Source organism: Verticillium dahliae, genomic scaffold (assembly GCF_000150675.1).
Source record: "Verticillium dahliae VdLs.17 supercont1.20 genomic scaffold, whole genome shotgun sequence".
NCBI lineage: Eukaryota > Fungi > Ascomycota > Sordariomycetes > Glomerellales > Plectosphaerellaceae > Verticillium > Verticillium dahliae.
Window position 1 is genome coordinate 1 of NW_009276967.1, and position 24,480 is coordinate 24,480.

General features: G+C 50.2%; 8 protein-coding genes across 8 annotated transcripts; 5 read left to right on the forward strand and 3 right to left on the reverse strand.

Annotated features, from left to right (window-relative positions):
- The first annotated feature begins 5,410 nt into the window (after positions 1-5,410).
- On the forward strand, positions 5,411-6,956 carry VDAG_08292 (galactosyl transferase GMA12/MNN10 family protein). The gene is made up of 2 exons (XM_009660017.1): positions 5,411-5,907; positions 5,967-6,956. Exons 1-2 carry the CDS (start codon positions 5,741-5,743, stop codon positions 6,787-6,789), a joined length of 990 nt encoding a protein of 329 aa, XP_009658312.1. The 5' UTR covers positions 5,411-5,740; the 3' UTR covers positions 6,790-6,956.
- A 265-nt stretch (positions 6,957-7,221) lies between these two features.
- Positions 7,222-9,152, forward strand: VDAG_08293 (abhydrolase domain-containing protein). Its single transcript, XM_009660018.1, has 6 exons — positions 7,222-7,483; positions 7,573-7,612; positions 7,667-7,791; positions 7,863-8,058; positions 8,152-8,455; positions 8,513-9,152. The coding sequence occupies exons 1-6, from the start codon at positions 7,260-7,262 to the stop codon at positions 8,542-8,544; spliced, it is 921 nt and encodes a 306-aa protein (XP_009658313.1). The 5' UTR covers positions 7,222-7,259; the 3' UTR covers positions 8,545-9,152.
- VDAG_08294 (40S ribosomal protein S3a-2) lies at positions 8,905-10,191 on the reverse strand. Its single transcript, XM_009660019.1, has 5 exons — positions 10,158-10,191; positions 10,011-10,095; positions 9,911-9,936; positions 9,324-9,825; positions 8,905-9,259 (listed from the first exon to the last, which is right to left on the reverse strand). Exons 1-5 carry the CDS (start codon positions 10,169-10,171, stop codon positions 9,116-9,118), a joined length of 771 nt encoding a protein of 256 aa, XP_009658314.1. The 5' UTR covers positions 10,172-10,191; the 3' UTR covers positions 8,905-9,115.
- Positions 10,192-12,193: 2,002 nt separating this feature from the next.
- On the reverse strand, positions 12,194-15,178 carry VDAG_08295 (GTP cyclohydrolase II; the record flags this gene model as incomplete). The annotated part of the gene is made up of 16 exons (XM_009660020.1): positions 12,194-12,446; positions 12,528-12,597; positions 12,659-12,744; positions 12,803-12,832; positions 12,892-13,094; positions 13,193-13,348; positions 13,406-13,488; positions 13,542-13,584; positions 13,644-13,699; positions 13,753-13,792; positions 14,065-14,108; positions 14,174-14,313; positions 14,391-14,456; positions 14,525-14,582; positions 14,649-14,767; positions 14,847-15,178. 16 exons carry the CDS (start codon positions 15,176-15,178, stop codon positions 12,434-12,436), a joined length of 1,539 nt encoding a protein of 512 aa, XP_009658315.1. The 3' UTR covers positions 12,194-12,433.
- Positions 15,179-16,506: 1,328 nt separating this feature from the next.
- On the forward strand, positions 16,507-17,526 carry VDAG_08296 (transcription elongation factor 1). Its single transcript, XM_009660021.1, has 3 exons — positions 16,507-16,758; positions 16,912-17,098; positions 17,155-17,526. Exons 1-3 carry the CDS (start codon positions 16,714-16,716, stop codon positions 17,280-17,282), a joined length of 360 nt encoding a protein of 119 aa, XP_009658316.1. The 5' UTR covers positions 16,507-16,713; the 3' UTR covers positions 17,283-17,526.
- VDAG_08297 (uracil phosphoribosyltransferase) lies at positions 17,385-18,604 on the reverse strand. The gene is made up of 5 exons (XM_009660022.1): positions 18,326-18,604; positions 17,878-18,236; positions 17,667-17,821; positions 17,576-17,592; positions 17,385-17,520 (listed from the first exon to the last, which is right to left on the reverse strand). The coding sequence occupies exons 1-5, from the start codon at positions 18,490-18,492 to the stop codon at positions 17,469-17,471; spliced, it is 750 nt and encodes a 249-aa protein (XP_009658317.1). The 5' UTR covers positions 18,493-18,604; the 3' UTR covers positions 17,385-17,468.
- A 676-nt stretch (positions 18,605-19,280) lies between these two features.
- VDAG_08298 (uncharacterized protein) lies at positions 19,281-22,052 on the forward strand. The gene is made up of 2 exons (XM_009660023.1): positions 19,281-21,562; positions 21,615-22,052. The coding sequence occupies exons 1-2, from the start codon at positions 19,562-19,564 to the stop codon at positions 21,861-21,863; spliced, it is 2,250 nt and encodes a 749-aa protein (XP_009658318.1). The 5' UTR covers positions 19,281-19,561; the 3' UTR covers positions 21,864-22,052.
- Positions 22,053-22,670: 618 nt separating this feature from the next.
- On the forward strand, positions 22,671-24,192 carry VDAG_08299 (ras protein let-60). Its single transcript, XM_009660024.1, has 4 exons — positions 22,671-22,809; positions 22,911-23,050; positions 23,127-23,255; positions 23,333-24,192. The coding sequence occupies exons 1-4, from the start codon at positions 22,758-22,760 to the stop codon at positions 23,570-23,572; spliced, it is 561 nt and encodes a 186-aa protein (XP_009658319.1). The 5' UTR covers positions 22,671-22,757; the 3' UTR covers positions 23,573-24,192.
- The last annotated feature ends 288 nt before the right edge of the window (positions 24,193-24,480 follow it).

Sequence of the window (24,480 nt, forward strand, 5' to 3'; positions counted from 1 at the left end):
CTACACTTCGTCTCCTCGCCTTCTCGTTCAGCGCCCTTTTTTCCAATATTCAAAACTCGCGATGTAATCGCTGAGACCAAGTGTTTTTCGACGTTAGACTCTAAGTCTGTATATTCCTTTCTCCTCAAGTGAGTGAGGTATGGCAACTGGTGATCCGGATCGTGTCGTGGGCTTGTGTTCTTCGCTCCGTCCCTTTTTTTTTTCAACGCTCCACACCCTAAAAAACTTTCTACGAGTCTAGTGCGAGATTCTGGGCTGTTCCTGGGCTGTATCTCTCTATCACTTTTTGCTTTTCGCGAACAAAAGGAGAGAACACAAGGGACGTTCCCTCGTGCCCTCACAAGTCTACACCGCGAGAGCTTTTGGAGACGAGAAAAACTCCAATTCCACACACGGGATGTAGTTTCTCTAGGGTATGCGCTCCCCGAGGAGATCTCAGGATAGAAAAACACAAAGTGGCACCCATCAGAGAATGGCCCACACCAAAGAACGTCAAGGACGTCAGAGCATTCCTCGGTTTCGTCAACTTCTACCGACGATTCCTAAAAGGATACAGCAAGACTGCCAATCCTTTGACGAGCCTCACGGTCAAGGAAATAGAGTTCGCATGGAACGAACCCCAAGAAAAGGCATTTCGCCAAATTATCGATGCCGTCCTCAGCGAACCAGTCCTCCGAATGATAGACCCCGAAAAACCCATGGAAGTCGAGACAGATGCCTCCGACTTCGCCATTGGAGGACAGTTAGGACAAAGGGACGACCAAGGACGCCTGCACCCAGTAGCGTTCTTCTCGAAGAAGCTACACGGACCAGAGCTCAATTATCAGATACACGACAAAGAACTCATGGCAATCATCGAAGCCTTCAAAGAATGGAGAACGTATCTCTCCGGAGCACGACACGAAGTCAAGGTCTACACCGACCACAAAAATCTTGCACACTTCACAACGAACAAAGACCTCAACAAACGCCAAATAAGATGGGCAGAATTCCTTTCGGAATTCAACTTCACCATCATCTATCGCAAAGGATCTGAGAATGGCAGGGCAGACATTCTGAGCAGACGCTCAGATCATGAACAAAACACGCCCCCCAACATTAACGCCATCCTGGCGAAAGACAAAGAAGGGAATCTCATCCCTTATCACCGAACGCTGGCAGTCACCACTCGCGTGACACCCGCCAGACCACCTACGGAAGCATTGGAACTAATTCGACAAGTCCACGAAGCCAAGGCCCACGGGCACCAAGGAGTAGCGAAGACCTTCGCTCGACTTAAGAAACACCATAACTTCAAAGGAACCAGACAGGACGTCACAACAGTCATCCGCAACTGCAACCTCTGCAAAAAGAGCAAGGCAGAAAGGCACAGGCCTTATGGAGAACTCAAAGCACTACCAGTACCAACCGCAGCCTGGGAGTCAGTCTCACTGGACTTCATCACCAGCCTGCCACCATCGAAGGAACCCTTAACTGGGACCTCTTACGACAACATCCTAGTAGTCGTCGACCGACTCACCAAGTACTCCTACTTTCTCCCGTATAAAGCCACAGGAACGGCAGAAGACCTCGCCTATGTCTTCCTCAGAAACATTGTAGGACAGCACGGACTCCCAAAAGAACTGGTGTCAGATAGAGACAAGCTCTTCACCAGTAACTTCTGGAAGTCACTCATCGCTCAACTTGGAGCCAAACATAAACTATCCACGGCTTTTCACCCGCAGACAGACGGACAAACGGAAAGAACGAACCAGACTTTGGAGCAGTACCTCCGGTGTTATATCAACTACCAACAGGATGACTGGGTCACATTACTACCCATCGCACAGTTTGCATACAACAGCTCACCAAGCGAGTCCACAAAGGAGTCACCCTTCTATGCCAACTATGGGTACAACCCAACAGCCTACGCGGAACGCCGCGAAGCACCAGACACGCCAAAAGCAACCAACATTGCGGCCAGCATCCGCAAGATCCAGGACCAGATCAAGCTCGACCTCGAGCTCGTACGTACCAGAATGACCACGTACGCCAACAAAACAAGGATGAAGGGACCATCCTTACAGGAGGGAGGTAGCGTCTACCTTATCCGCCGAAACATCAAAACCAAACGACCAAACGACAAATTGGACTTCAAGAAACTAGGACCTTTTAAAATTCTCAAGAAACTCTCGGATACCAACTACCACCTCTCATTGCCAGAGAACATGAAGATTCACCCCGTTTTTCACATAGCACTTTTGGAACCAGCACCACCGAACGCACCACTCGCAACCAGCGTGGAAGTAGAAGACACAAACGAATACGAAGTCGAAAGAATCATCGACTACAGAAAAACGAACAAACAAGACGAATACCTCATCAAATGGAAAAACTATGGGCATGAAGAAAATACATGGGAACCAATCAAGAACCTGAACTGCCCACAGTTGCTGAAGCAGTATCACCAGTCCCAAGGAAATCAAGCGACTCCGGGTCAAAGGAGCCCAAGGCGCTCCAATCAATAACCCCGAAACCCCCAGCCGCTTGCACGGCCACCACGGCCTCAGACTCCTCCCGCTCCGCGGAATCCAACTCGTCCAGAGACTGCAACCCTTGGTTCACCATCTTCACACCCCTCTCATGAAGAGATCGCTTCTGAGTACGAAGGCGCTTCAAACGACTGAGAGCTTCCGCCACTTGAGACTGCAGCTCCTCCAAACGCGCCTCCTCATCCAGCTCCTTCTTGTCCAGCTTGCCTAGCTCCTGGGTGATGCGAGACACTACTATGGGTTAGCGGACTGAGAAAGCGAGAGAGACACCACTACAGGCACTCACGAGCGTTGACGGGCACCCCCGAACCATCGCAGGAGCGACCGCGACGAACGCATTCGGAGCAGCGACTGACGCCCTCCACCATACGACACTTCCAACCCTTCCGTTGGCAGAAGGAACACGGCATGACGTCGTAGCCACGAAGCTCAATAAAATCAAACTGTTCTTGTCGCTTTCGAGCAGACAGGGACTTTGGTTTTTCGACACGACTCGACATTTCGTTAGTATCATGAAGGAAGAACAAGTTGAGGGACATAATTACCTGGGGTGCGGCGCTTACAAGTAAGGGTCGCTGGGACATCGACCTGGAGGAGGAGAATCATGTAACGCCCCAGCCCGGTCGTCACCAGGACACCAGGCAGGACACCCCGCAGGCGATCGGACGCGCCGCACGGACCCACAGGATCACTCACGTGACCGTGACCAGATCACGATTCTCAAAGTGATCCGGTCACTAACCACACCGTGACCCAAGCAACAGGATCACGACAAGAAAGGTGAGCCATCCAACATGGACTCACCAACCCAACACGACAAGGACAGAATGACAGGTATATAAGGACGGGCATTCGGTACTTGTAGATACATTCTTTCTCACGACAGTGATCAATCTAAGTCTTACCTTGTATCCATTGTAACGAGTGCGCAACGCCTTACGACACCACATCGTCTCAGAGTCACAACCTAAGCTTCTGCAAACAGCAACCCTAACCCTCTGACAGTGTTCCCCCTTCGGAAGCTGCCAGGTCGTAACAAATAGCTTCCCAATATAACACCTTTCCTCCCTAGACCTCCAACATATATAATAGACTGACCCTCAGTGGCCACGCGTGGACAAGGCGCTTGGACTACCTCTGGACCTGCGGGGAAAGTGGAGTCGGATTTTAAGCTCTAGCTAATAGGGTATAAGAGAACTTAAACGCTTATTACTATAGAACGGCTCCATGGAATATTATAAAAATTATACCGTTCTATAGCCACGATTTTTCTCTATTTTATAATATATATATCGTTATAGTTTGGCTTTTATTTGAGCTGCTAGAGTAGTTATAAGACTCTAACCCTTATAACTCCTATAATCTATTATCTCCTTCTCGAGATATAATTACTTTCCTCTCTCCTTTATTCTTATCCCTTTATCTATTTATCTCTCTATTATCTCTTTATCCTATAACCTAGAACTACCTTTAGTAATTACTTAAAACCTCCCTTAATAGATACTATATTTAATAGCCTTAATAAGTTAAAGTTAATATAATACCTTATTAATTATTCGCTAATCTATTTACTTTCCCTAATCTAAGCCCTTAGCTTAATACCTTTATAGTTTTTAGAATAAAATCTATTATAATAAATAATTTACTTTTAAGTTTTAATATACTTTAATTAATATATTATTTAGCTTAATTTAATTATAAATTATAGAAGCTAAAGAATAAAAAAGTATTAAGTTAAGGGCTTAGATTAGGGAAAGTAGATAGATTAATAAATAATTAATAAGCTATTATATTAACTTTAATTTATCGAGGTTATTAAGTATAGTCTCGATTTCTCTTTTAAACTTAGGCCTATTATTAAAATATTAGCGATAGTATATATAAGGGTTAAGTTCCTAATACTTACCTCCTTATACTTAGTAATAGTAATAGTAATAGTAGGAGGAGGAGGAGGAGCTTCTTAAATAGTTTAATTCTATTAATTTCATAATTTATATAAAGCTAGGCTTTAATATTAATATATAAATACTATTATATAATCTATTATTTCATTTTTAGATAATTATAATACCTATTTTTTACTATAAATAATATTCCTATTAAGAGGGCTTTACTATTTATATTAACCCTAATTTAGTACTTTGGCTATGCCTGCGAGCTCTAAATAGGCAGGGTAGGTTATATAAGACTTATAATATGATTGATGCTCTCTCTCTGAATTACTATTACCTACATGAGTTAGATATACCTATTTGATTCACTGATCACGTAAGCCGTGATTCACGTGCTCCTAAGAGCTATGAATCCTAGATATCACTATCCTAATCACCGCCCTAGGGAATCCCCTTATATTAGTTCAATAATCTATACATATTATCTATAATATAAGTATAGCGAGACCTTAGGGGGCTTAGGGGCTTACTTTTATAGCTAATAGTTAATAAGCTATTACTTAATAACCTATTACTTAATAATATAAGTATAGCGAGACCTAGGGGCTTAGGGGCTTACCCCTATAACCTACTACTATAGGGATAATATTCTTCTAATAGTTTAGTTACTTGCTCGCTCTGCTTAGGTCCCTCTATTAAAACTTGTTTTAGGGGCTAGGTATTTTATAAAATATATATAATTTTGTTAGACCTTTATTAATCTATTTACTTTAGAATTTTATTCAAAAGTATATAGTAGTATTAATAAGATAATCAAATTTAAAGTCTCTATCTTATATAAGCATATCATAGGTAAGCCGGCTGCACTTGAGTTCATTTAGATTAGATCTTTATCACGCCACGCGCCATGTCTTGGCTGACACAAGCTGTTCTAACTCGTCTACATCAAGCGCAGCCGTTCCTCATGGTTCAACCCCTTTTCTTCCTGATGCGGCCCTTCAGTTGCATATCCTTCGCGAGAGTGCTCTTTGACTTTCTTCATCATTAATTATTGTTACGTGTTTAATCATGCTATACTGGAAGTATCCCCCCCGGGTCTCTATCCTGACTATCACGGCGCTGGCAGCGTTCTCTTCTCTGTTTGCCTTTTACTACGCGTTATCTCGCGTCACGCCTACTTCCCTAGAACACCACTCGATACCGGAATCGCCCTTGTCGCGCGATGGCCCCAAAATCGCGAAAGTTTCAGTCGCGGCCAATAGGCTAGACAACAGCATGATCCACAGGGCATTACAATCACACCAGGTTCAGAACGAAATGCATGGTTATCATCACTACATTGCAACCAACCAAGCAGTCGGCGACCTCATTGAGAATGAGGCTGACAGACGACCGCAAGGTGCCTGGACAAAACCAGCGTATCTTTTGTCATTAATCGTCGCGGAACTGGAAAAACCCGAGGATGAGAGGCTCGAATGGATATTGTACGTTGTTCTGACATGCTGAAACCCTCCAACTAGAGTACTAACCTAAATCCCCCCAGCTGGTTTGACGCCGACACAGTTGTTGTCAACCCTTCAACTCCTTTAGAAGTGTTTCTGCCTCCAAAGTCAGACGAGGACTTGGCCAGTGTTCATCTCCTGATCGCAGCAAACTGGGATGGACTCAATTCTGGAGCTTTCGCACTCCGCGTCCATCCATGGTCAGTCTCGCTCTTGTCAGCTGTCCTCGCTTATCCTATATACATGTCTGGGAGGATCGGGAAGGATCGCTTTCGCGACCAGAGTGCATTTCAGTACCTGCTTCAAGACGATAAGTCCCCATTGGCCAACTCATACACCAAGGGTAAAGAACATTGGGCCACTGTCCCGATGCGATGGTTCAATGCCCTTCCAGTCAACAACGCGTTCTCCAAGAACGGCCAGGGCTGGCTTTTCGGCAAGAAAATGGAGGGAGCTCTTTTCGACAACGGCACAACGGAGATATACGACGATGGTAACGGCGGGAAAATCCAACCTTGGAAAATCATGCAGGGTGATATGATTGTTCACTTCGCCGGGACGACGGCCGGTGGCACGCGTGACAGTTGGATGGGGCCTTGGCTTGATAGGGTGGAAGCCTTGCTGCCAGAGTGGAACAACGTCACAACACAACATCGGTTGAGGGACGAGACAGACAAGTTCTGGTCTGAAACATCTGCTCGTATATCGTCTGAGAAGGCGATTGCAGATGCGAAGATGAAGCTGGATGCCGAGAAGAAAGCAGCAGCGGACAAGGCCGCTGAGGCCAAAAAAGCAGAGGAGGAAAGGAAGAAGGCGGAAGAAGAGAAGAAGAAGGCAGATGAAGAGAAGCAGTCTATGGATTGATGAATGGTTACGAGTAATGTTCTGGTGCTGCACAAAAAAATACCCATCCTATAGGAGGAGCATGGGAACACCAGTAGACGAGAAGAAGGCTTTCATAGTAACATTTGTATAATCATGAGTATTACATTGCAGCAATGTATTGGAGGAGGTCCAGAGTACTTTCACAGCAGCTGTCATCAAGGGTGACACCAAGGCCAACGTGCAGTGTTCTTCTTTTCCATTTATGAACATGCCACCCCACTGATAACTATTTGTCAACCATCAGTTGCGATGCCTGTGATTTCCTGGCAAAACTTCAGAGGCAGGGCTTACATTTTCCTCATGGCCTTCATTACTAAGTGCACAGTCACTTTTCACTATAAGTGGGTCTTCATACTAAGCTGATCCCGCCAAGTCGTGATGTCGGTTCAGAACCTTGAGGTTGGTTTCAACAAGTCCTGACATAAGAATAGTTATATCCCAGATCCATCATGACTTGGTACAAGCCCAGGCCCTCACTAGTAGGGCGTATTATTCACCAGGCCAAGATTACACGGCAGGGTCAATCCGTCAGTACATCGACAAAAGCTCCCCTCAAACTTGTATATGACCTCTATGAGCCACCCAGTTCGCGAGCTCAAGGACATGACAGTCATCCTATCATCTTTTTACACGGCCTTTTTGGTTCGAAGAAGAACAACAGGAGCATCAGCAAGTGAGTGTGACTATAGGCGTTCTAGCGCTGATCCCTCCATCCCCTAGCGCACACGGCAGACTTTTACTTACACGTGATTGCTATTCTAGGGTGCTCGCTCGCGACCTTGGGCGGTCGGTCTTTGCTCTAGTCCGTCCTCAATAACCTCTCAAAAACCTCCGGCCAGCGCTGATGTATCCAAAGGATCTACGGAATCACGGCGAGTCGCCACATGACCGCCACCACGACTATACCTCTATGGCCTCGGACGTGGCAGGATTCATCATCGACCACAACCTGGATGAGCCCACGATCATTGGCCACTCAATGTTGGTTCTAGCCGATTTCGTCATGACATGGTCGAAGTCCGAGACAGCTGAATGATGTTGATGTTGTACAGGGGCGCCAAGACTGCGATGGCACTTGCTCTGCGGTCACCGAATCTGGTGAGAAACATTATCTCAGTAGATAATGCTCCGGTCGATGCAGTCTTGGAAAGTGGGTTTGGTACCTACGTCGAAGGCATGAAACGTATTGAAAGAGCCGGTGTCATGCGCCAAGCTGAAGCTGATGACATCTTAAAAAACTATGAAGAGGTAATCCATATTCCAGACCCTCTGCGTCATAGCCGCGTCTTTCTCTTCAAGTTCCGTAGACTGAGCGGCCTTTTGGATGCTAACGTTGAATAGTCTTTGCCAGTTCGCCAATTCCTCCTTGCGAACTTGTATCGGCCTCAGCCGAACAAGCCGCAACGATTTCGAGTCCCTCTTGATATCCTTGGTCGCTCCTTAGGGCATATGGCGGATTTTCCCTTCAAGAATCCGGAAGAAACTCGCTTTGAAAAACCTGCGCTCTTCATCAGGGGCACAAGAAGCAAGTACGTGGCCGACGACGTCTTGCCGCTTATCGGGCAATTCTTCCCACGGTTCAGATTGGTAGACGTCGATGCTGGCCACTGGCTCATTTCAGAGAAACCGGAGGCATTCCGCGAAGGTGAAATTTTGCTGCTTCACATGGTCGTGACAGAATCTCTGACTAACAATCTTCTAGCGGTCGTTGACTTCTTAAGTACCTCGAAGTAAGTATCTTGAACGAATTGGTACATATTAGGCCCGCATCCAAAAGGGATATTGGCTGTAGCTTCCATTGCTCCAGCGGCACACCATCCATCTCGGGCATTCCTCCTGTGATGCCAACGAGATTGATGTGTCGTTCGATCACGCATGATATATTGGACTGTGTCCAGACGCAAGGTAGTCGAGGTCATTGGAAACCCCGACTATTGTCGCCAAGAAAGCATTCCACGACCATGGGCACTGAGCGACAATCACATGATCCACGCTTTCGTGATACGCAGCTAAGGAGGGTTTAAGCGTATCAACTGCGCAACACTTGCGGTACGGAATTGCCATCACACAAAGACATAAATACACATACACATACAGGCGAAATGTACTTTGAGTCGCTCACGATACGATGCCCCAGATTCTTGTTTTGTGACCGTTTACCATTTTTCGGTAACCTAGACCCGCAGCCGCCTGTATGGTACGCCATGTGCAACGACTGAAACAAATGCCGAAGCTGATTGTCGGCCAAAAGAAGCCGGAGTCTTCCTGCTGCCGTTTCCGTCTCCGACCATGTCGTCATCATTCTTTACACGTCCTCAAGGACGCGTTCCTTGAACTCCCGCTCGATCTTCTGGCCCTGCTCGTCGGTGACAGACTCGCCGTGAAGAGCCATAAGGGAGCCCAGATCGAACTTGGGGGACTTAAGAAGCTTCACCTTGCGGATATGGACCTGAAAAGGTATTCATGTCAGAAACAGTCTCTGCACAGACAACGCCCGAGTGTCATATACTTACGTTCTGGAGGGGGTAGATGCCCTGGGTCGACTTCTCGATTTCACGGCCAATGACCTCGGGGATTAGCTTGTTGGTGAGCTGGGTCAAGGTACAGGTAGAGGCCTCGCGCTGGATGATCTCAACCATCTTGCGGCGGATGGCGCGAATCTGAGAGGAAGCGGCGTAGGTGGTCTTCTTGACCTGGTTCGGCCTGCGGCGGGTGAAAGCAATGGCGAAGAGTCTGAGGAGGTAGTCGTCGGTGGTCTTGACTGTGACATTGGCCTCAATGAGGGTCTGCCACTTGCGAACAAGAGAGCGAAGCTTGTCGGAGGTGAAGTCGAGGCCGTGGAAGTTGGTCAGGCAGTTCTTGCCCTGGATTTCGTCCACCCTAAGCTTGACCTTGCGGAAAGCGTGGTCCTCGTCCTTCTGGAGGTCGGCGAGAGAGACCTCGAGGATGCGGCCCTTCAGCGCATCGTTGGCGTTCTTGAGACCGGTGGTGCGGTTGACAAGGGTCTTGCCGACGCTACGAGGATTCGAATGTTAGCGATGTGTTCCGTGATTCGATATGGGTTTGGGCCCCAAGGCAAGCTTTGCTCCGTAGCACTCACTCTCGGACGGCGAAGGGGGCAGGCGCCTGGATGAAGAAGTCTTGTCAGTATTTTTCAGGACACGCCCGAGTCGCGGGTGTGGTCTGGGAGTCCGCCTTACCTTGATCTGGTACCAATCCTTGCGAGAGAAGGGGTCGACAGTCTTCTTCTTGAGGCCCTTCTTGCCCTTGGACAATCTCTTGTTCCTGAAAAACAGCGTGCGTTAATGACCTGGTCGTTCCAAAATAGCTCGATCGCGCGCTCTTACTTTCCAACAGCCATCTTGACGGTTTGTCGACTGGCGGATGAACGTTGTGTGGTTGTGAGAGGTTGATGGGAGTGGAGGGGTGAGTTTTCTCGCAAGGGGGATGAAATTCGTTCAGATTGTGTGGACGAATTTCTTAGCGAGCTGGATGTGGATGGTGGCGGGTGAGTAAGCCGACAGGGCATTACTACTGGTTCAAGGGCTGTCCAGTGGGCCACGCAGCCTCTACTGGGTCTCCGAAGCCAACTCCCCGCTGTATGCATACGCGCCATCGCATGTGTAGCGCCACCGTCCAGCAGCGCTTGGCCCAGTACCCCCAGAGAGCCTGGCGCTACCACTATATCCCAACCATGACGAAGTCAAGCCGAAGCATGTCTCGGTGCTTCTGTAGAGTACGATCCTCCCCCTTCCGACTATTCAATCCCAGGTAACGTGTAGCGCATGATCTTATCACGTGTTTTCATAGTGTTATTGCGGGCCAGCCCAAAGCCTTGCGACAACCATGATATCTCCATAAAAGGATTCAGCACGCGATTTGTCTCGTGCATCGCAATATGACAGTGACAAAGCCATATAGCTTCTCAGGGGAACTGGTAGAAAGACCAAGCAAGGCGGGTATACTACTCGCATGCCCAACACTTGATTGTGGAGCTGAAAACCCTCTCAAGCTTTGGGGTTCAGCTTGAACTACCTTAGGTAGGTACGTTACAGGTATCTTGCGACAACACAAGCCAACTCCAATACTCCGCTCCCACGATCCCAGTTCAGTCAACCGCCCTTGAAAAACACAACGCCTCCATCGCGCGGAATGCCAGACCAAATCGCAACCATTGCATCGATTGAGATGCTGTACAAGGTCGTCAGTGCTTCCGCGACCGTCATGATAAAGCCCTCCACTTCTCAGAGTCATCTCTTAATCCGCACTGCTTCATGAGGTGGACACCTGGCATGAACATGGACTGCGACATGATCATATCCTGCCGTCCGCTGGCGCAGAGGTTTTTATCGTGCCTCATTCAAAATGAATCCCATCATTTTTTGTACCGGTGTCGTCTTCGCCGTCCCAGGCGTCAAAATTTGGGAAACTGAAATAACAATCGGAATCTGCAGTGTGACATGTGCCTAGTCAGTCAAAGCTTCGTTTCAAATTTACAATCCTCTTGGGGCGGGCGCGGAATGATCCTACTGACAAGAAGGTGAAGTATCGCTCATCTCCCTGCCTGCCCGGGAGGGCCGTGGCACCGCAACGATTGTCGGGCTACCCGTTGAGACCGTTGCTCCTCGACAGTCGATTCGCTGGGATGTGGGCTCCCGTGTGAAGTCTGCGGTCGGGCTGGAGACCACTACTCGTGTGAGTAGCTCGGTAGCCCTTTGCGAGGACTGTGGCGAAGCGAACGCCCCGCGACTTGCGTTGGACGTGGTGATCGAGGGCTCAGTGACACAAGACCGCAACCTCGGCCGCCGTGGGTGTTCCATACGTGGCGAAGAATCCCTTCGGCCCATTTCGAACATATCTTACGATGCGAGCTTCTTGTCAACTTGGGTGTTCAGAGAGAAATTTCCAGTGCCTTCCTTTCCATCGACATTGGAATATAACAACAAAGGTTGCAAGGGCGGGATCCCATGTCGGTTATCTACACCCGTTCTGGCGCTTCTGTTCATCATAGGGAAGGCATGGGCCAGACGACCGGTGCCTGATGAGATGGCCTGGATATGTGGCTTGCGTTGTATGGATCGGCATACCTCTACCTTGGGCATGCACGCACCAGAATCTGCAGGCCCGGCGTCACCAATGCAGCTCTGCGGGGTTCGGCGGTCTACCGGTGAACATGACATCTGTGTTAGGCCAATCGTCACAACCGCACATGTATTCAAATGTCAGCATGCCGGTCGCGGTGCCGCATTTCTGGGCTCGGGGATTGCCGTACACGTCACAATCGTTCCGCCCAGAACGTTCGTCACCCGGCCTTGGGAGGGTCAGTTCACATGCCCTGCCAATAAGTCCTATTTCTCATGCAAACGGGATGCGCGACGGGGTATGGGCTCTAACGACTTGAATTCATTCGGCCTAACGACACCGCAGATCTTGATAGTAGGAGCGGTACACTTTCCGTGTGCTAGCAGCACGATTGAACGACCTAATGCTTGCTAGCCCGACTTACAAATTACGAGCCGATGCCTGGTACGTTGATGGCCGCGACAAAGACCCATATGCACTCGGGCTTGTCAGGCACACCGCCCGCCCACACGCCCACAAATGCATGCTCTCTTCAAGCGGCTCAGTGATCAATGCTGGCAGGTAATTTAGCAACAATGCCTTGTTTGCAAGGAATTTGCCCTGTGGAGCGGGCTAGGAGTGGATGTGCAACTTACTCTTCCCACAGCCTGCCCTGCACAGCGCTTAGCTCCTCCTCCGTCATTCTCTTTCCTGCGGTGAAGTATCCTAGATGAGGGGGTCAGCACATGGACATAGCAAGCACTGCTTGGTCGCCACTGCAACGAACCTGCGGTGATCTTGGCATCGATCTCGACTCTTGAATCCGCCGGAATCAAGTCCTCTGGTAACTCCACGCGCTCATGGATGGGGATCCTAGAATGTCTCGCGTCAGGTGTTGAGCTTTTGTGATGAGTTAGCCGCTTTGACATACCCTTGACTGACAATTGCATCATGCTTCATGCTAAGGTAGGGAAGACGTTGATTAGTTTGGGCTCAGCGTCTCGTGTTAGTGCGACTCACTTGCTCATGCTGAGCATCCGGTCAATCTTCTTTATACCAAGCCAATGCAGCACATCAGGCATCAGTGCCTGGAAGCGCATGTCTTTCACACCAGCGATATTCTCAGTCCGACGGAAGTAATCAGACGCTCGATCTTCGCCACGCTTGCGAGCATTGTAGACGACTGTAATAATGGTTAGCTCGTTAGGGCGCTTGCAGGTCGTCTATGCAGAGCCAGTGAAGATGACACATACGATACTAAGTCTGTTGTTAGTGAACTCGTCGAACATGGGTGGAAGATCTTCGTCCTAGAAGAGCTTACCTTGGTCACTTCGCCGAGAGCTCTCCCCTCCTTTCGAAAGTAGATGACAACGCCGCTTCCCCCATTCTGGGCTTCCTTGACAGCCTCTTCAATTCCGAATATGAGGTACGGACGACAGGTGCAAATATCCGAGCCAAAAACATCGCTTCCGTTGCACTTGACATATGTCAGCTTCAGGGGAATTGTCGAGGGGTGATAAGTGATGAGACGTACCTCGTCGTGGATGCGTAAAGCTAGTCTGACCGAATCATCGGACATTTTGGCAGGATCTCCGAAGCAGTACACGGTTAGACCGCCTGGCAGATTTAATTAGCAGGGCACTGATGCTCGGAGTTTGTCATCGCCATACCGATCGGAGGCATGAAGACCTTGATGTCATTTCGAGTGATCAACTTTGAAGGCATTAGTCTGCCGTCCTGGGAGACCTGGAGGCGAGATCTCTTGCACTCACCTCCGGATAACTACCACCGGTGTGCTCGAAAAGTGATCTCCGCAATGTACCTTCGTCTAGGCCGAGTCAGCATGTGCAAGCCCGCAACTTCTCACTCGCACCGACTGACCAATGCCGAACCGTTCTGCCACACCTGGTAGGTACCAAACCTTTGTTCGGGTTAATTAGCATCAAACGCTGCAGGAGGGGAATGTGTGGCATGATAGCGTACGGGTTCAACGGCAAACTTGGTGACCGCAAGCTCGCCTTGGTCGTTCAGGCAAACCTTGCCATCTGGAATTCTGCAATCCATATCAGGAACCAACTCTGGACACTGAGGCTTTGCGACTCACAGCCTTCCACTCTTGACGCTCTCGGCGAGCTCGGGAAGCTACACCATCATCAGCAATATACGTAGTAGCTACATTGAAGCCATGACAACCTTCATGTGAGCCTTCGTAATGGCAATGGTAGGACGAATGTCCACTTGATTTGCACGTCAGAATACAACCAGTTCATGAAAGTGTTGGAATGGAGAATGTATTGTGTACCATTTTCGTTCTCGATGGTGTCTTTGAACAGCCAAGGCGCGAGATGTCCCCATGGATCCATGGCTACAATCTTCTTCTCATCTCCCCATTGAGGGAAGGGCCCAATCCGGGAGGCAGGTTCCGTATTGGTGAAGTCCGGTCTGCAATGGTTGCATGATGCCAGTCAGTACAGGGCGTTATCACCGGTCGCACATCTGTCTGGGTGAGATTTGCGCACCTGTGCTCCAAATCAAGCTGCTTGCTTGCTACGGCTAGCGCATAGTATATGGAATAAGAACCACCGCTATAGGCGTATTTGTCAGTCACAGTGATATCAAGAGAAGCCAAGCAGGTCATGACTTACTGGGCTACTTTGAGTCAGCGAACGGATGCACGATCATGGCCACGACGGTATGCTTACCTCCAACGGCTGGATAGAGAAGATGAAGCCAATCGGTCAGTCAAAATAGAGAACGAGGGAGGCTACGCATCTTACCGTTCCGGCGTCTGAGGGTCGAAGACAACCGAGAAACGACGACTGGCCCTCGTATGAGAGGATCAGGGTGTCCCCATTTCAGGGGAAGAGGATCGATGCCACTCTGCTTGGGATACGTGCTGTGGTAATCTTTAGCAGCCGTCGTCTACTAAACGTCCTGAACCCGTGACTTAGCATCGAAAGCACCACCCAACTCACGTTAAGACAATTCGGGAAGTGAAGCCAGATCGCTGCTCAGGCGATGACGGTACGGCAGGTGCTTGCAGTTCAGGACCCTCCGAGTTTGCGACGTGATGTTGCGAGGCCTGCAGATCAGCGACAGCGCTGCTGTCGAGACTCTGATTCAGATCATTCGGACCGGCTGATCGGGCATCGGTGGTTGCTCCGGTGGCCGCCTGCGGGGTTGTACGCGAGAGAGATTCGACGGCGGTGACCAGACTGGCCTGGGTCTGCTGGATCGATTTGAGCGTACTGAGCACGTCGCCCAGACCAACATTGTCAGTTGGGGCCGACGCAGCTGGGTCAGACATGTTGAGTTTGAGTCTTAGAGTTACGTGTCCAGTGCAGAGTTCTTGCTTGGAAAGGGCTTCAGCTCGCGTGTCAATGAGAAGCAGTATAGGTGGAACTGAAAGAATCTGGTTCAATCCTTGTTGAACAGCACAAGTTATATGCGGTGAGGCGAAGGCAGGATGAGTAGTCTAGTCCTGACGCGAGGATGCCCGACTGGTCCTAACAAAGCAGTCTCCAACCAGCAGCACAGTAGACGGGACCAGTACGCCCAGATAAGGCAGCATCATTCATGTACCTAGGTAGCTAGGTACGTATACGAAATGCTGGCAGATAAGTGGAAGGCAGGACGCACCCGGCCGTCGGCATGCGCCGTCGCGGCTGATCCGGACTAGCCAGCTGCTCTCGTGCTCCTCGTGATAGGGACAAGGGGTCAGTTCGCGGCATGGACCCGATCTCACAACAGACCTACAGGAGGCCATGAATGGTCGGTGAGTGGCCCAGCTGCACAAGAGGCGACCAATCGTTGAGAGCGGAGAGACGCGAGCCAACTAAATGTACGTGTTGTCCGAGACACGCTACACGTACAAGAGGAAGGGGGAAAGCAGCCAGGATCGTTGCTCTCGATGTGCATGGGATAGGCCGTGTGCTGGGGCACAGGAGCCGTCGGAGACGCGAAATGCGGGGGACCTGGGTGATAAGACCCTGGCACTGACAGATAAATGCACGGTATGTACCCACAATGAAGGAACCTACCAGCCTACTTAGGTAGGTACCTTAACATGGGAGGTAATCTGTGCCTCCAAGTGGTGTGCTTTCGGTGCCAAATCAGGTACCCAGATAGGACCCTATCCATGTCGGGTTCCTCTGTCGGAGGCGGACCAGAAGCCCCATTGCGCCACATGCGTTTATCTGCCAGAGTTGATGAGGCAGCTCCCTCAGGCAGGTACTTTTAGGTACTGATTTCGAGACAGTAATCCTCTCTATACTGCCACCAACGTCAGTACCTCCTGGGTAGGTGGACATTCTTTGTCCATGCGGGCCGGGACACCACAGTTGCTGGCCGAAATGCTTACATACCTTATGTGAATAGGGAGGTAGGTACCTGAGAGGTACCTTACTTCTTGATACCTTAGTACCAAGTATCCCGAGCAAATCGGGGTTCCCTGCAGTCCTTGTGCACACCGCCTACACTCACGTGCAGCCATGCACCGTGCACACCCGCCAATGACGATGACTATTTCTGCCGCCACTCTCATGGCTCAGGCGGGCAGGTTGCAGTGTGCCCCACAAGAATTTGCTTTGCGAGACGATCGAGAGGTGCTGCTCTGGGAGGTATCATCAGCCTCAAGGAACCTCTTCTGCACGACAACGACGACATCACGACCTGCCATCCATCGCACAGACAAGGCCGCAACACCATTATTCAGTCGCAGGAAACGCCAGTGAGCCTGCCTTAAGTCCACAGCTCAAGAATAACGCCAGCGCATACCCCGGGGATCTACGAACCAAAGTCAACACAGGAATCTTTGTTAATTCCAACCAGATCCGATACAACATGGGCAAAAGAAAAAGCTCCAGCAAGCCGCAGGGACCCAAAAAGGTTCGTCACCCTGTGTATATCCTTTTGAGCATCGAGCAAGACGCTTCACGCGCCATCTTGCCCCCCCCGCCCCCCCGTTCAGTAACCATCATTGCCTTTGATGCAGACCATGCACGGGTAGACCTCTGCGTACGCTTGCTAATGATTATGCAGAAAGATCCCCTCCCTGAACTATTCCCTTGTCTTTTCTGTAACCATGAAGATGCTGTGAAGCCAAAGGTTGACAAGAAAAGTGGCGTGGGCAACCTATCCTGCAAAGTGTGCGGACAGACATTCCAATGCAGTATCAACTATCTCTCAGCACCTGTCGACGTCTATTCCGAGTGGGTAGATGCTGCTGGTAAGCTATATAGTCACCTGTAAATCTTGCGCAAATGGGAGGCTGACGTAACCCAGACCACGTCTCGTCCAAGCAGAAGGCCGCTGCAAGTGGGTTGTCACAGGGCTTGGGCACCAGGCGAATGGAGAGGCCTATCGAAGAACGAGACGACGAAGGAATTGTGGCGGACGATGATGAATACTAATATGAGTGTGCGGGATCCGGATGGTCGATGAAGCGTTCGCAAAGCGTGACACACGCCGTAAGGGACACCTGTAAGACATCACGAGATTATGAGACCGGAAATGGGACTGGCAAATCTGAATTCGATGCGCATTAGAAGAATACGAGCAAAGGTGATGGCAGCCGAGCACCGGTAGTATGCGTTCTTCTACATGGTATAAAACCTGTCGCCAAAGTCGCCCAGTCCTGGCACGATGTAGCTGTTCACACGAGTCAGCAAGATGACGATTGGAACACTGGGGCAGGGCAACAAACTTCTTCTCATCAAGTCCCTGTACATTGTTAGCATAAATGCTGTTAAGAATGCAGAAGTCGTGCGCATAACGCGACGCAATAGCGGGCTCACCTCATCGACGAAGGCTGTTACAACACGAAGCTTAGGAAACTTGGAGGTGAATGCCCTAACACCTTCCGGGCTGGCTATTAGGTTAAGGAACAGGATCCGTTCCTCCAGTACGCCACGGGACTTTAGCACCTCCACAGCCATGATGGCAGAGCCGCCTGATGTAGCATATAAGCAATGCGCAACAATAGCCAGCGGGATACCAAATACATACCTGTTGCGAACATGGGGTCCAGGAGCATAACCCACCGTTGTGCAATATCCTCTGGGAGCTTGTCGTAGAAAAGCCTTGGCTGAGCAGTTTCTTCATCACGCTGGATTAAGATCTTGCCGATCCGGACAGATCGGCAACAATCCCGCAATCCCTGTTCCATAGCCTCGCCAGCTCGCATGATTGAAACACCACAAATCTTTCCTTGGAACAGGAGACCTGAATACGTCCGTCCAATGGGCGTAGTAACATCATGTTCAATGGTAGGTAGATGGTTCAATCCCTCCTCAACAAGCAAGCGGATGATACGATTAGAGTAAAAGATAAAGTCACCACGTTCCGTGTTCCTGTCGCGAATGATCCTGCGACAGACTGTCAGTAGATTACCAGAAGACAATGGGTATTAATGATTGAGTAACGAAGTTATGATTGGGAGGGAAACCCCACTTACGTGAGAAGAGCGATAAGCTGAGGGGTCTGAGGTAGGATGTGAACGTTATCGAGGTTCATCTCCGTAGAGACAGTCGCGGATGGTTTCTGGCTTTCGGAACGATACAAAGGGCCAACACACTGCACTGCGCCTGATGGCTTCTGCAGCTTGGCTGGTTGAGATGCCATTATTTGAGAGCGACTGGTCCGTCTAGAAAGTAGTAAATGTACGTGGAACGATTTGTGAGGGGGCCGATGCCAGTAAGGCGCATATGTTGCGGAAGTAATGCTTTATATATATAGAAAAGGGCGTACCTCACCGGTCAGTGCTCTCGACTTTCCTCATGAACGCGGACGAGTGGGACGCGGGGGGAGGAGCTCTTATCTTGCGCTCGTCTCTTAAGATAAGGGCCAACGTGCGCCTCGACCTCAACGATGTACATGGTAGGTACCCGGAAATGAGCTAGGCCTGAACGAGTACCTAGGTACCTACCCTTGCTACCTACCTACCTAGGTAGGTACCTAAGGTACCTAGGTTGGTGTCCGAAAGAGCCCCTCACTCCCAGCCCCGCCGACGGGATTGGCCAAGGCCCCTCTAAACCCGTCTACCCCTCTCCCCACGCGGCCGGCGCCGAAGACCTGTGATCCTACTATTCGCAAGAAGGGGGATGCTCGGGTCCTGACGATAGAAACCGTTTCCTGACTCAAAAGAGAATGGATGCGGCTCAAGCTCGCTGGCAAATACTGTAAGCTCGAACAGGACGAGCAAGTCCTAATCGCACAGCTATCGTTGCCGCTGTCTGACAGAACAGCTTGTCCAGGCGAGGCCTAGTGGGGTGTACATATCAAGCAGCACGTGCCAGCTCCCGCCCCAGACATACTGGACGCCCATCAACGCGACTACGGGGTGGCGCAATCCCAAGCGCGAGGCGTGTGGTGACCCTGCTCTCGATTCCGCAACAACTTTACCGGAACATGTTTATCATCTTCGTTTCTCAGTCGTTTTGGCCGGCACCATCAGGATGTTTCCAACCCCTCTCATGAGGTGAACCTGTCTTGTCACCGCGCCCCTAGCAGATAAGCATCAATCTGTACCTAACTAGAAACCCCTTCTGGCACACATTGCAACTGCCCATACGTGGGCTCTCCATCGGAAACCATCAACAACCAGCCTGCGCAACCCGCTCCGTCAGCAGAACGACAGGCAGCTATCACCAACTACTTTACTGATCGATTCATGTGAAGAAAAACATTGGATATGGCGACACCCGACGCGACAGGCAGCGTAAGGAAGAAACTTACGACGTACGGAAAGACCTCTCGGAAGTCCTCAAAGCCTGTATTTTCCCTGAGCGCATCGTCTGACCGTACACAAGTTGTTGCGGTACCTCTGGAAGAAGTACCTCAACGGTCCACTACAACAGCTGTGGCGAGAGAGGCTACCAAAGACAACGACAAGGCTGCAAGACCATTGAGAGGCAGCCAAAGAGCGGATGCATCACTGTCATCCATAACACAGCACGATGCGTCCCAAAAGCTGCCTGGTGCAGCTGTGAAACCAGGGAATAAAAAGAGAGCTTCACCAGACACTTACGGAGTACTCACCCAAGCGCCAACATCTAATGCGACACGACGATCACCAGGCGTCCCGATGAAGGATCCTCCAGCATCTGAACGCCTACTCCAAGCCGAACGAACACAGGCGGCTTCCATCAACAGGAAGGTTCGTCTCATCGACCGATTAGTCGCGCAAGCTATCGACAGTGCCGAACTCGATTCTGAACAGGCCAATCAACCGTCCGATAGTTTGGAGGGGTATACCGGGCAGGCATTGGTGGCAAGCGAAAGCAACAGCACGACACCAAGAAAAAGCCAGGATGATGTTCCAAGACTAGGAGCGCAACGAGCGACACCCGACTCGAGGAAACGCAAGGCTAGGGTTACGTATGGACAGCAGCGGACCATGCGCACCGCAGTCGATGTGATGCAAGAAGGAGCTGGAACTGCGAATCGTCCTCACGAGGGGAGCTATGACCGCAATTCCCCACCTCCCGCAAAATTCGCCAAGATGGACCCGTTCTCACTATACGACGACCCATCGGACGACGATGTACGACCAAGCAAGAACGGTATTCTCAGCCTTCATGCACTGAGACAGGCTGGCGCAAACCATCGTTTTGCAGATGAGTTGAGTGACTTGGCGGAAAGGATAGGATCTCCTAAGTCGCTGCAACCCGCATCGACACGCTCGAGGAGAACTGCAATTTTAGAGCTCGGCGCAAAACTCCAGGACGACAAATTCGTTGGCCGCTTGTGTGATTATGGCCCAAAAGAGACATTCTTCCAAGATCTTGAAGCAGAGGAGGACATCATCAATGCGTTCGTTATATTGTCCTCTGCTCTTATCCTCATGGCATCGTTATCAGCACCTCATCTCATCGACCATCTGTTATCGAGTGGTGTGACTCGAATACTGTCCACGATGTTGGCCTTGGACGATGACATCATGGAGATTGCGAGACAAAAGGCAGCCAATCTTTCGAAACGCGGTCTTGCTTCCATGGGAATGTTGCGCGGTACGATATTGCAGCTTGGGGTATGGGACGGCTCCCCCCCTGCTGTTCTGTCCCCCAAAACTCTGGCTCTTAAAGTTCTGTGCTTCTGCCACAAGTCATCTGATGCAGAGGCTCGACTGCACTTAGTTGAGCCTGTAGTCCCTCGCCTATTTGCCCTGATCAGCAAGAATGATGGCGACTTGTCTCTGGCTACAGTGGACGACCGCATACAGGTTAACATGGCTCTTCTGCTACTACAAGAGCACTCCGTCGTAGCTATGGAGTCAAAGATGAGCCAACGATGGACCACAGAATACCTTCCCACCGTAGCCCTCTTCTTATCTGGTCTGCTTACATCACCGGGGGACGACTTCCGAGAGTCGAGGTATCTGACTCTCAAGCTTGCCATGAACACAACCAATAACAACCCAATATCGGCCTCCATTTTCGGACAGGGTCGCTTGATACGCCAATTAGCGACTGCGAGCCTCTCGCGCTTCCACAAGCTACACGCAATCGTCGGCCGTGGGGAGTTTCCGACAGATGTTCACAGAACGCTCGTATTGCTGCTAGGGCTGCTAATCAATATTGCTGAGCACTGCCCTGAGAGTCGGCAGTCTCTGGCTGCCGAGATAGACCTCCGGCCCTCATCACTGGATGGGCTCGTAACGGTCTGGTTGGAAAACCGCGAGTTATGTGGGAAGGTATGTATTCACTGTCACCTTCACTTTAACTTCATAGCTAAGAAAGCGACAGGCCGAAACCGTTGAGCAGACCTCTCTTGCTGTAGCCTATGGCTATCTCGCTATTCTGTTAGGATATCTGTGTCTAGAGGCTCGTGTGCGCCAACGCCTGACAAGCCAGAGCAACAAGAAAGGATTGAGCTACCTGCTGGACTCGGTACAAGAATTCATGACCCTTCACGCAAGAGCGGCTGGTGATGATCTCGCCGCTACCTTACAACCCCTTGTCAATGAATTACGACTCATGATGAAGAGAAGTTGAGTTAAGGGTGTCTCTCGTCTCTTGCACCACAACCGCGCATCACTGTATTGCCCATCTTTGCGCCACATATACAGTTTACTTATACACATGAGTTCAGCAAGTCAGCTGTCGAGGGGTCGGTGTGGAGGATATGGGTTATTGGACAATAAAGTTGCAGGATGAGAGACACATGTAGCGCTTTCGTTGATATACTGTGCCAGTGATTCGAATCAAGTGGGCTATAAAATTCTTGTTCGCATCCTCTGCTACCTCATTCATCTGTCACATATACCCGATTTACCTGCATAATGAAGGCTCAGACAAACCATGCAACCCATACAGCCTGGCCCATTCTACAGGGTTGGCGGGTTGGAAAGAGAGAGATGTCCGACCAGTCCATAGACATAACATGCCAAAAGGTCGTTCGCTTTGCCACATAAAGCGGCTTGATGTCTTCACATAGTCACGTAATTGACCACCCAGTTACCATCCCCAAATTTAAGGCAAGTAAGGTACCGAGGCGGTAACATATCGCCGTGGTATGCCCTCAACCACCTCCCGGCAAGTTATGGGACAATCACCCCCGAGATGAAGACGTGGAAATAGCTCTTCTTGTGTTGAGTGTGATTCTGAACGAGACAGGTCTACAGGCCTTTGTTGAAGAATGAGGTGTGTTTGTTGACCAGCCCCTCCGAGGCTGTCTCCCACGAACCCCGCCTGGGGTGGGCTGCAATTGCCCACTTATCTTATCAGCCAGCCATTGGATCATGCCTGGACTAGAGCCCGCCTCCCCGTCGTCATGCCCCTCGACCTGCATCATCATCTCTCGCTCACTCCCTGCGAACCGACTGCGCGATCGGCCTCCAGTGAATAGAACAAGAAACAAAACAACGATACACGAGTCCCTGATATCCAATGCCGGCCCCAAAGAACAGAAAAGTTGCCATTGTTGGCAGTCGCTCTGTCGGTGCGTTTTGCACCTTGCCCCCAATCGCCCTCAATGCGGGCTATAGGACAACCGAATCTTGGTTGCAAGCCGCTGGATCTGGGCTAACCTTGGGTTCGCAGGCAAATCTTCCCTGGCTGTGCAATTTGTCGATGGCCACTTCGTCGACAGCTACTATCCGACTATCGAGAATACTTTTAGCAAGACCATCAAGTACAAGGGCCAGGAGTTTGCGACGGAAATTGTTGACACCGCCGGTCAAGTATGGCGCCCTCACTGCAGAAGGCCAACCTACTACTTTGCTGGCGTACGCTGACCATAAACCTTTCGGTTGCTAGGACGAGTACAGCATTTTGAACTCGAAACACTTCATCGGCATTCATGGATATATGCTCGTATACTCGGTATCATCTTTGCCTTCTTTCGAGATGGTGCAAGTGATCCGCGACAAAATTCTCAATCACTTGGTATGTTACAAAGCTTGACAGACACTGTCAAGAGACAACCAAGTACCAAGGACTGCTGTTGATACTTGAGTTCTCAGGGAACCGATTCCGTGCCGATCGTTATGGTTGGTAACAAAAGCGATTTACGCCCGGAGCAGCGACAAGTTAGCGCTGAAGAGGGCAAGAGGGTTTCTGAACGTATCCAGTGTGGTTGGACCGAGGCCAGCGCTCGATACAACGAAAATGTTGATCAAGCCTTTGAGCTACTGATTGCGCAGATCGAGAAAGCCCAGAACCCGAACGAAGCTGCCGAAGCTGGCAAATGTGCATTGATGTAGGAGATGCAGCGAACACACCCAATGACGGTGGAGATGCTCACATAGCCTCCCCGCCCGCAGCAACTTTTGTGTTGGCTTCTGGCGTCCTTATAACTCACATGTCGCGTCTGAGGATCGGCCTCTAAGCGCGAGCAGTGTGTTTGTGCTTCGCCCAAGGACCCGTCCACTGGTGCGGTACTCTACCCCTCCGATGGCCAGAGACATGTCGCAACAAGAACGCGCGGCCAAGCCAGGGAACGAAACTGGATGACATTTCATTGTTGCTGAAGGGTCATGCCTCGTCTCCTTATCGCGCCGTTTGGGGCTCTTGGGCGCCCGTGGTGCGCGGGGTAGATATACGCACATGCCAGTCTGCATCCCTTTATGCACGTTTATGCTTCGGAGTCTTTCTTGGAGCTATTTAACTTATGATTCCGATAGTAAGCCGACTTGGAAAACATCGAGCTACTCTTTGTGTAGTGTGTCGGCGACGGATGCAGGGCATATGAGGCACAGCAGCCTGAGATGCATATGGTTGGTACACCTGTCAGTGGGACGCGTTTGGCGACTTCGATCAATATCAACATTTATAGGTATTAGCTGTTCTCATTCAAAGCTACCGCGACATTTCAGCTTGTTCGCCTCTATCGATGCCGTTGTGTCATTATTTGTACTTATCATCCCGCATTTTCATGAACCTTCCTCCACGAAACGTCTCGTGTATACGTGAGTGTGAAGCGTCCAAAGTCATGCATGTATGGCTTGCAGTCTCGGTGTGTTGTCGTCTGGAAGACATGGGTGTACTAGGATCGGTTCGTAGAGTGTAATTGCTTCCTGAAGGATGCGACGCTGGAACCTTAGCTGGCCGTGAACCAATGTTACTCTTTGGGTTATCGACCTTGTCATCACAATTTGGAATCAACAGCTTC

Bases quoted from the DNA above. Each gene is read 5' to 3' on its own strand.
- VDAG_08296 (XM_009660021.1), top strand. From the start codon at position 16,714: ATGGGCAAAAGAAAAAGCTCCAGCAAGCCGCAGGGACCCAAAAAG. The intron at 16,759-16,911 runs GTTCGTCACCCT...ATGATTATGCAG, and splicing joins AGCCGCAGGGACCCAAAAAG to AAAGATCCCCTCCCTGAACT. The intron at 17,099-17,154 runs GTAAGCTATATA...GACGTAACCCAG, and splicing joins CGAGTGGGTAGATGCTGCTG to ACCACGTCTCGTCCAAGCAG.
- VDAG_08292 (XM_009660017.1), top strand. From the start codon at position 5,741: ATGCATGGTTATCATCACTACATTGCAACCAACCAAGCAGTCGGCGAC. The intron at 5,908-5,966 runs GTACGTTGTTCT...AAATCCCCCCAG, and splicing joins GAGAGGCTCGAATGGATATT to CTGGTTTGACGCCGACACAG.
- VDAG_08298 (XM_009660023.1), top strand. From the start codon at position 19,562: ATGGCGACACCCGACGCGACAGGCAGCGTAAGGAAGAAACTTACGACG. The intron at 21,563-21,614 runs GTATGTATTCAC...AGAAAGCGACAG, and splicing joins ACCGCGAGTTATGTGGGAAG to GCCGAAACCGTTGAGCAGAC.
- VDAG_08294 (XM_009660019.1), bottom strand. The intron at 9,826-9,910 runs GTGAGTGCTACG...GAATCCTCGTAG, and splicing joins GCCCCCTTCGCCGTCCGAGA to CGTCGGCAAGACCCTTGTCA. The intron at 9,260-9,323 runs GTAAGTATATGA...ATACCTTTTCAG, and splicing joins GCATCTACCCCCTCCAGAAC to GTCCATATCCGCAAGGTGAA.
- VDAG_08297 (XM_009660022.1), bottom strand. From the start codon at position 18,492: ATGGCATCTCAACCAGCCAAGCTGCAGAAGCCATCAGGCGCAGTGCAG. The intron at 18,237-18,325 runs GTAAGTGGGGTT...AGTCTGTCGCAG, and splicing joins CAGCTTATCGCTCTTCTCAC to GATCATTCGCGACAGGAACA. The intron at 17,822-17,877 runs GTATGTATTTGG...ATGCTACATCAG, and splicing joins GGACCCCATGTTCGCAACAG to GCGGCTCTGCCATCATGGCT.
- VDAG_08299 (XM_009660024.1), top strand. From the start codon at position 22,758: ATGCCGGCCCCAAAGAACAGAAAAGTTGCCATTGTTGGCAGTCGCTCT. The intron at 22,810-22,910 runs GTGCGTTTTGCA...TTGGGTTCGCAG, and splicing joins TGTTGGCAGTCGCTCTGTCG to GCAAATCTTCCCTGGCTGTG. The intron at 23,051-23,126 runs GTATGGCGCCCT...TTCGGTTGCTAG, and splicing joins TTGTTGACACCGCCGGTCAA to GACGAGTACAGCATTTTGAA.
- VDAG_08293 (XM_009660018.1), top strand. From the start codon at position 7,260: ATGACTTGGTACAAGCCCAGGCCCTCACTAGTAGGGCGTATTATTCAC. The intron at 7,613-7,666 runs GTCCGTCCTCAA...ATGTATCCAAAG, and splicing joins GGCGGTCGGTCTTTGCTCTA to GATCTACGGAATCACGGCGA. The intron at 7,792-7,862 runs GTTGGTTCTAGC...GATGTTGTACAG, and splicing joins ACGATCATTGGCCACTCAAT to GGGCGCCAAGACTGCGATGG.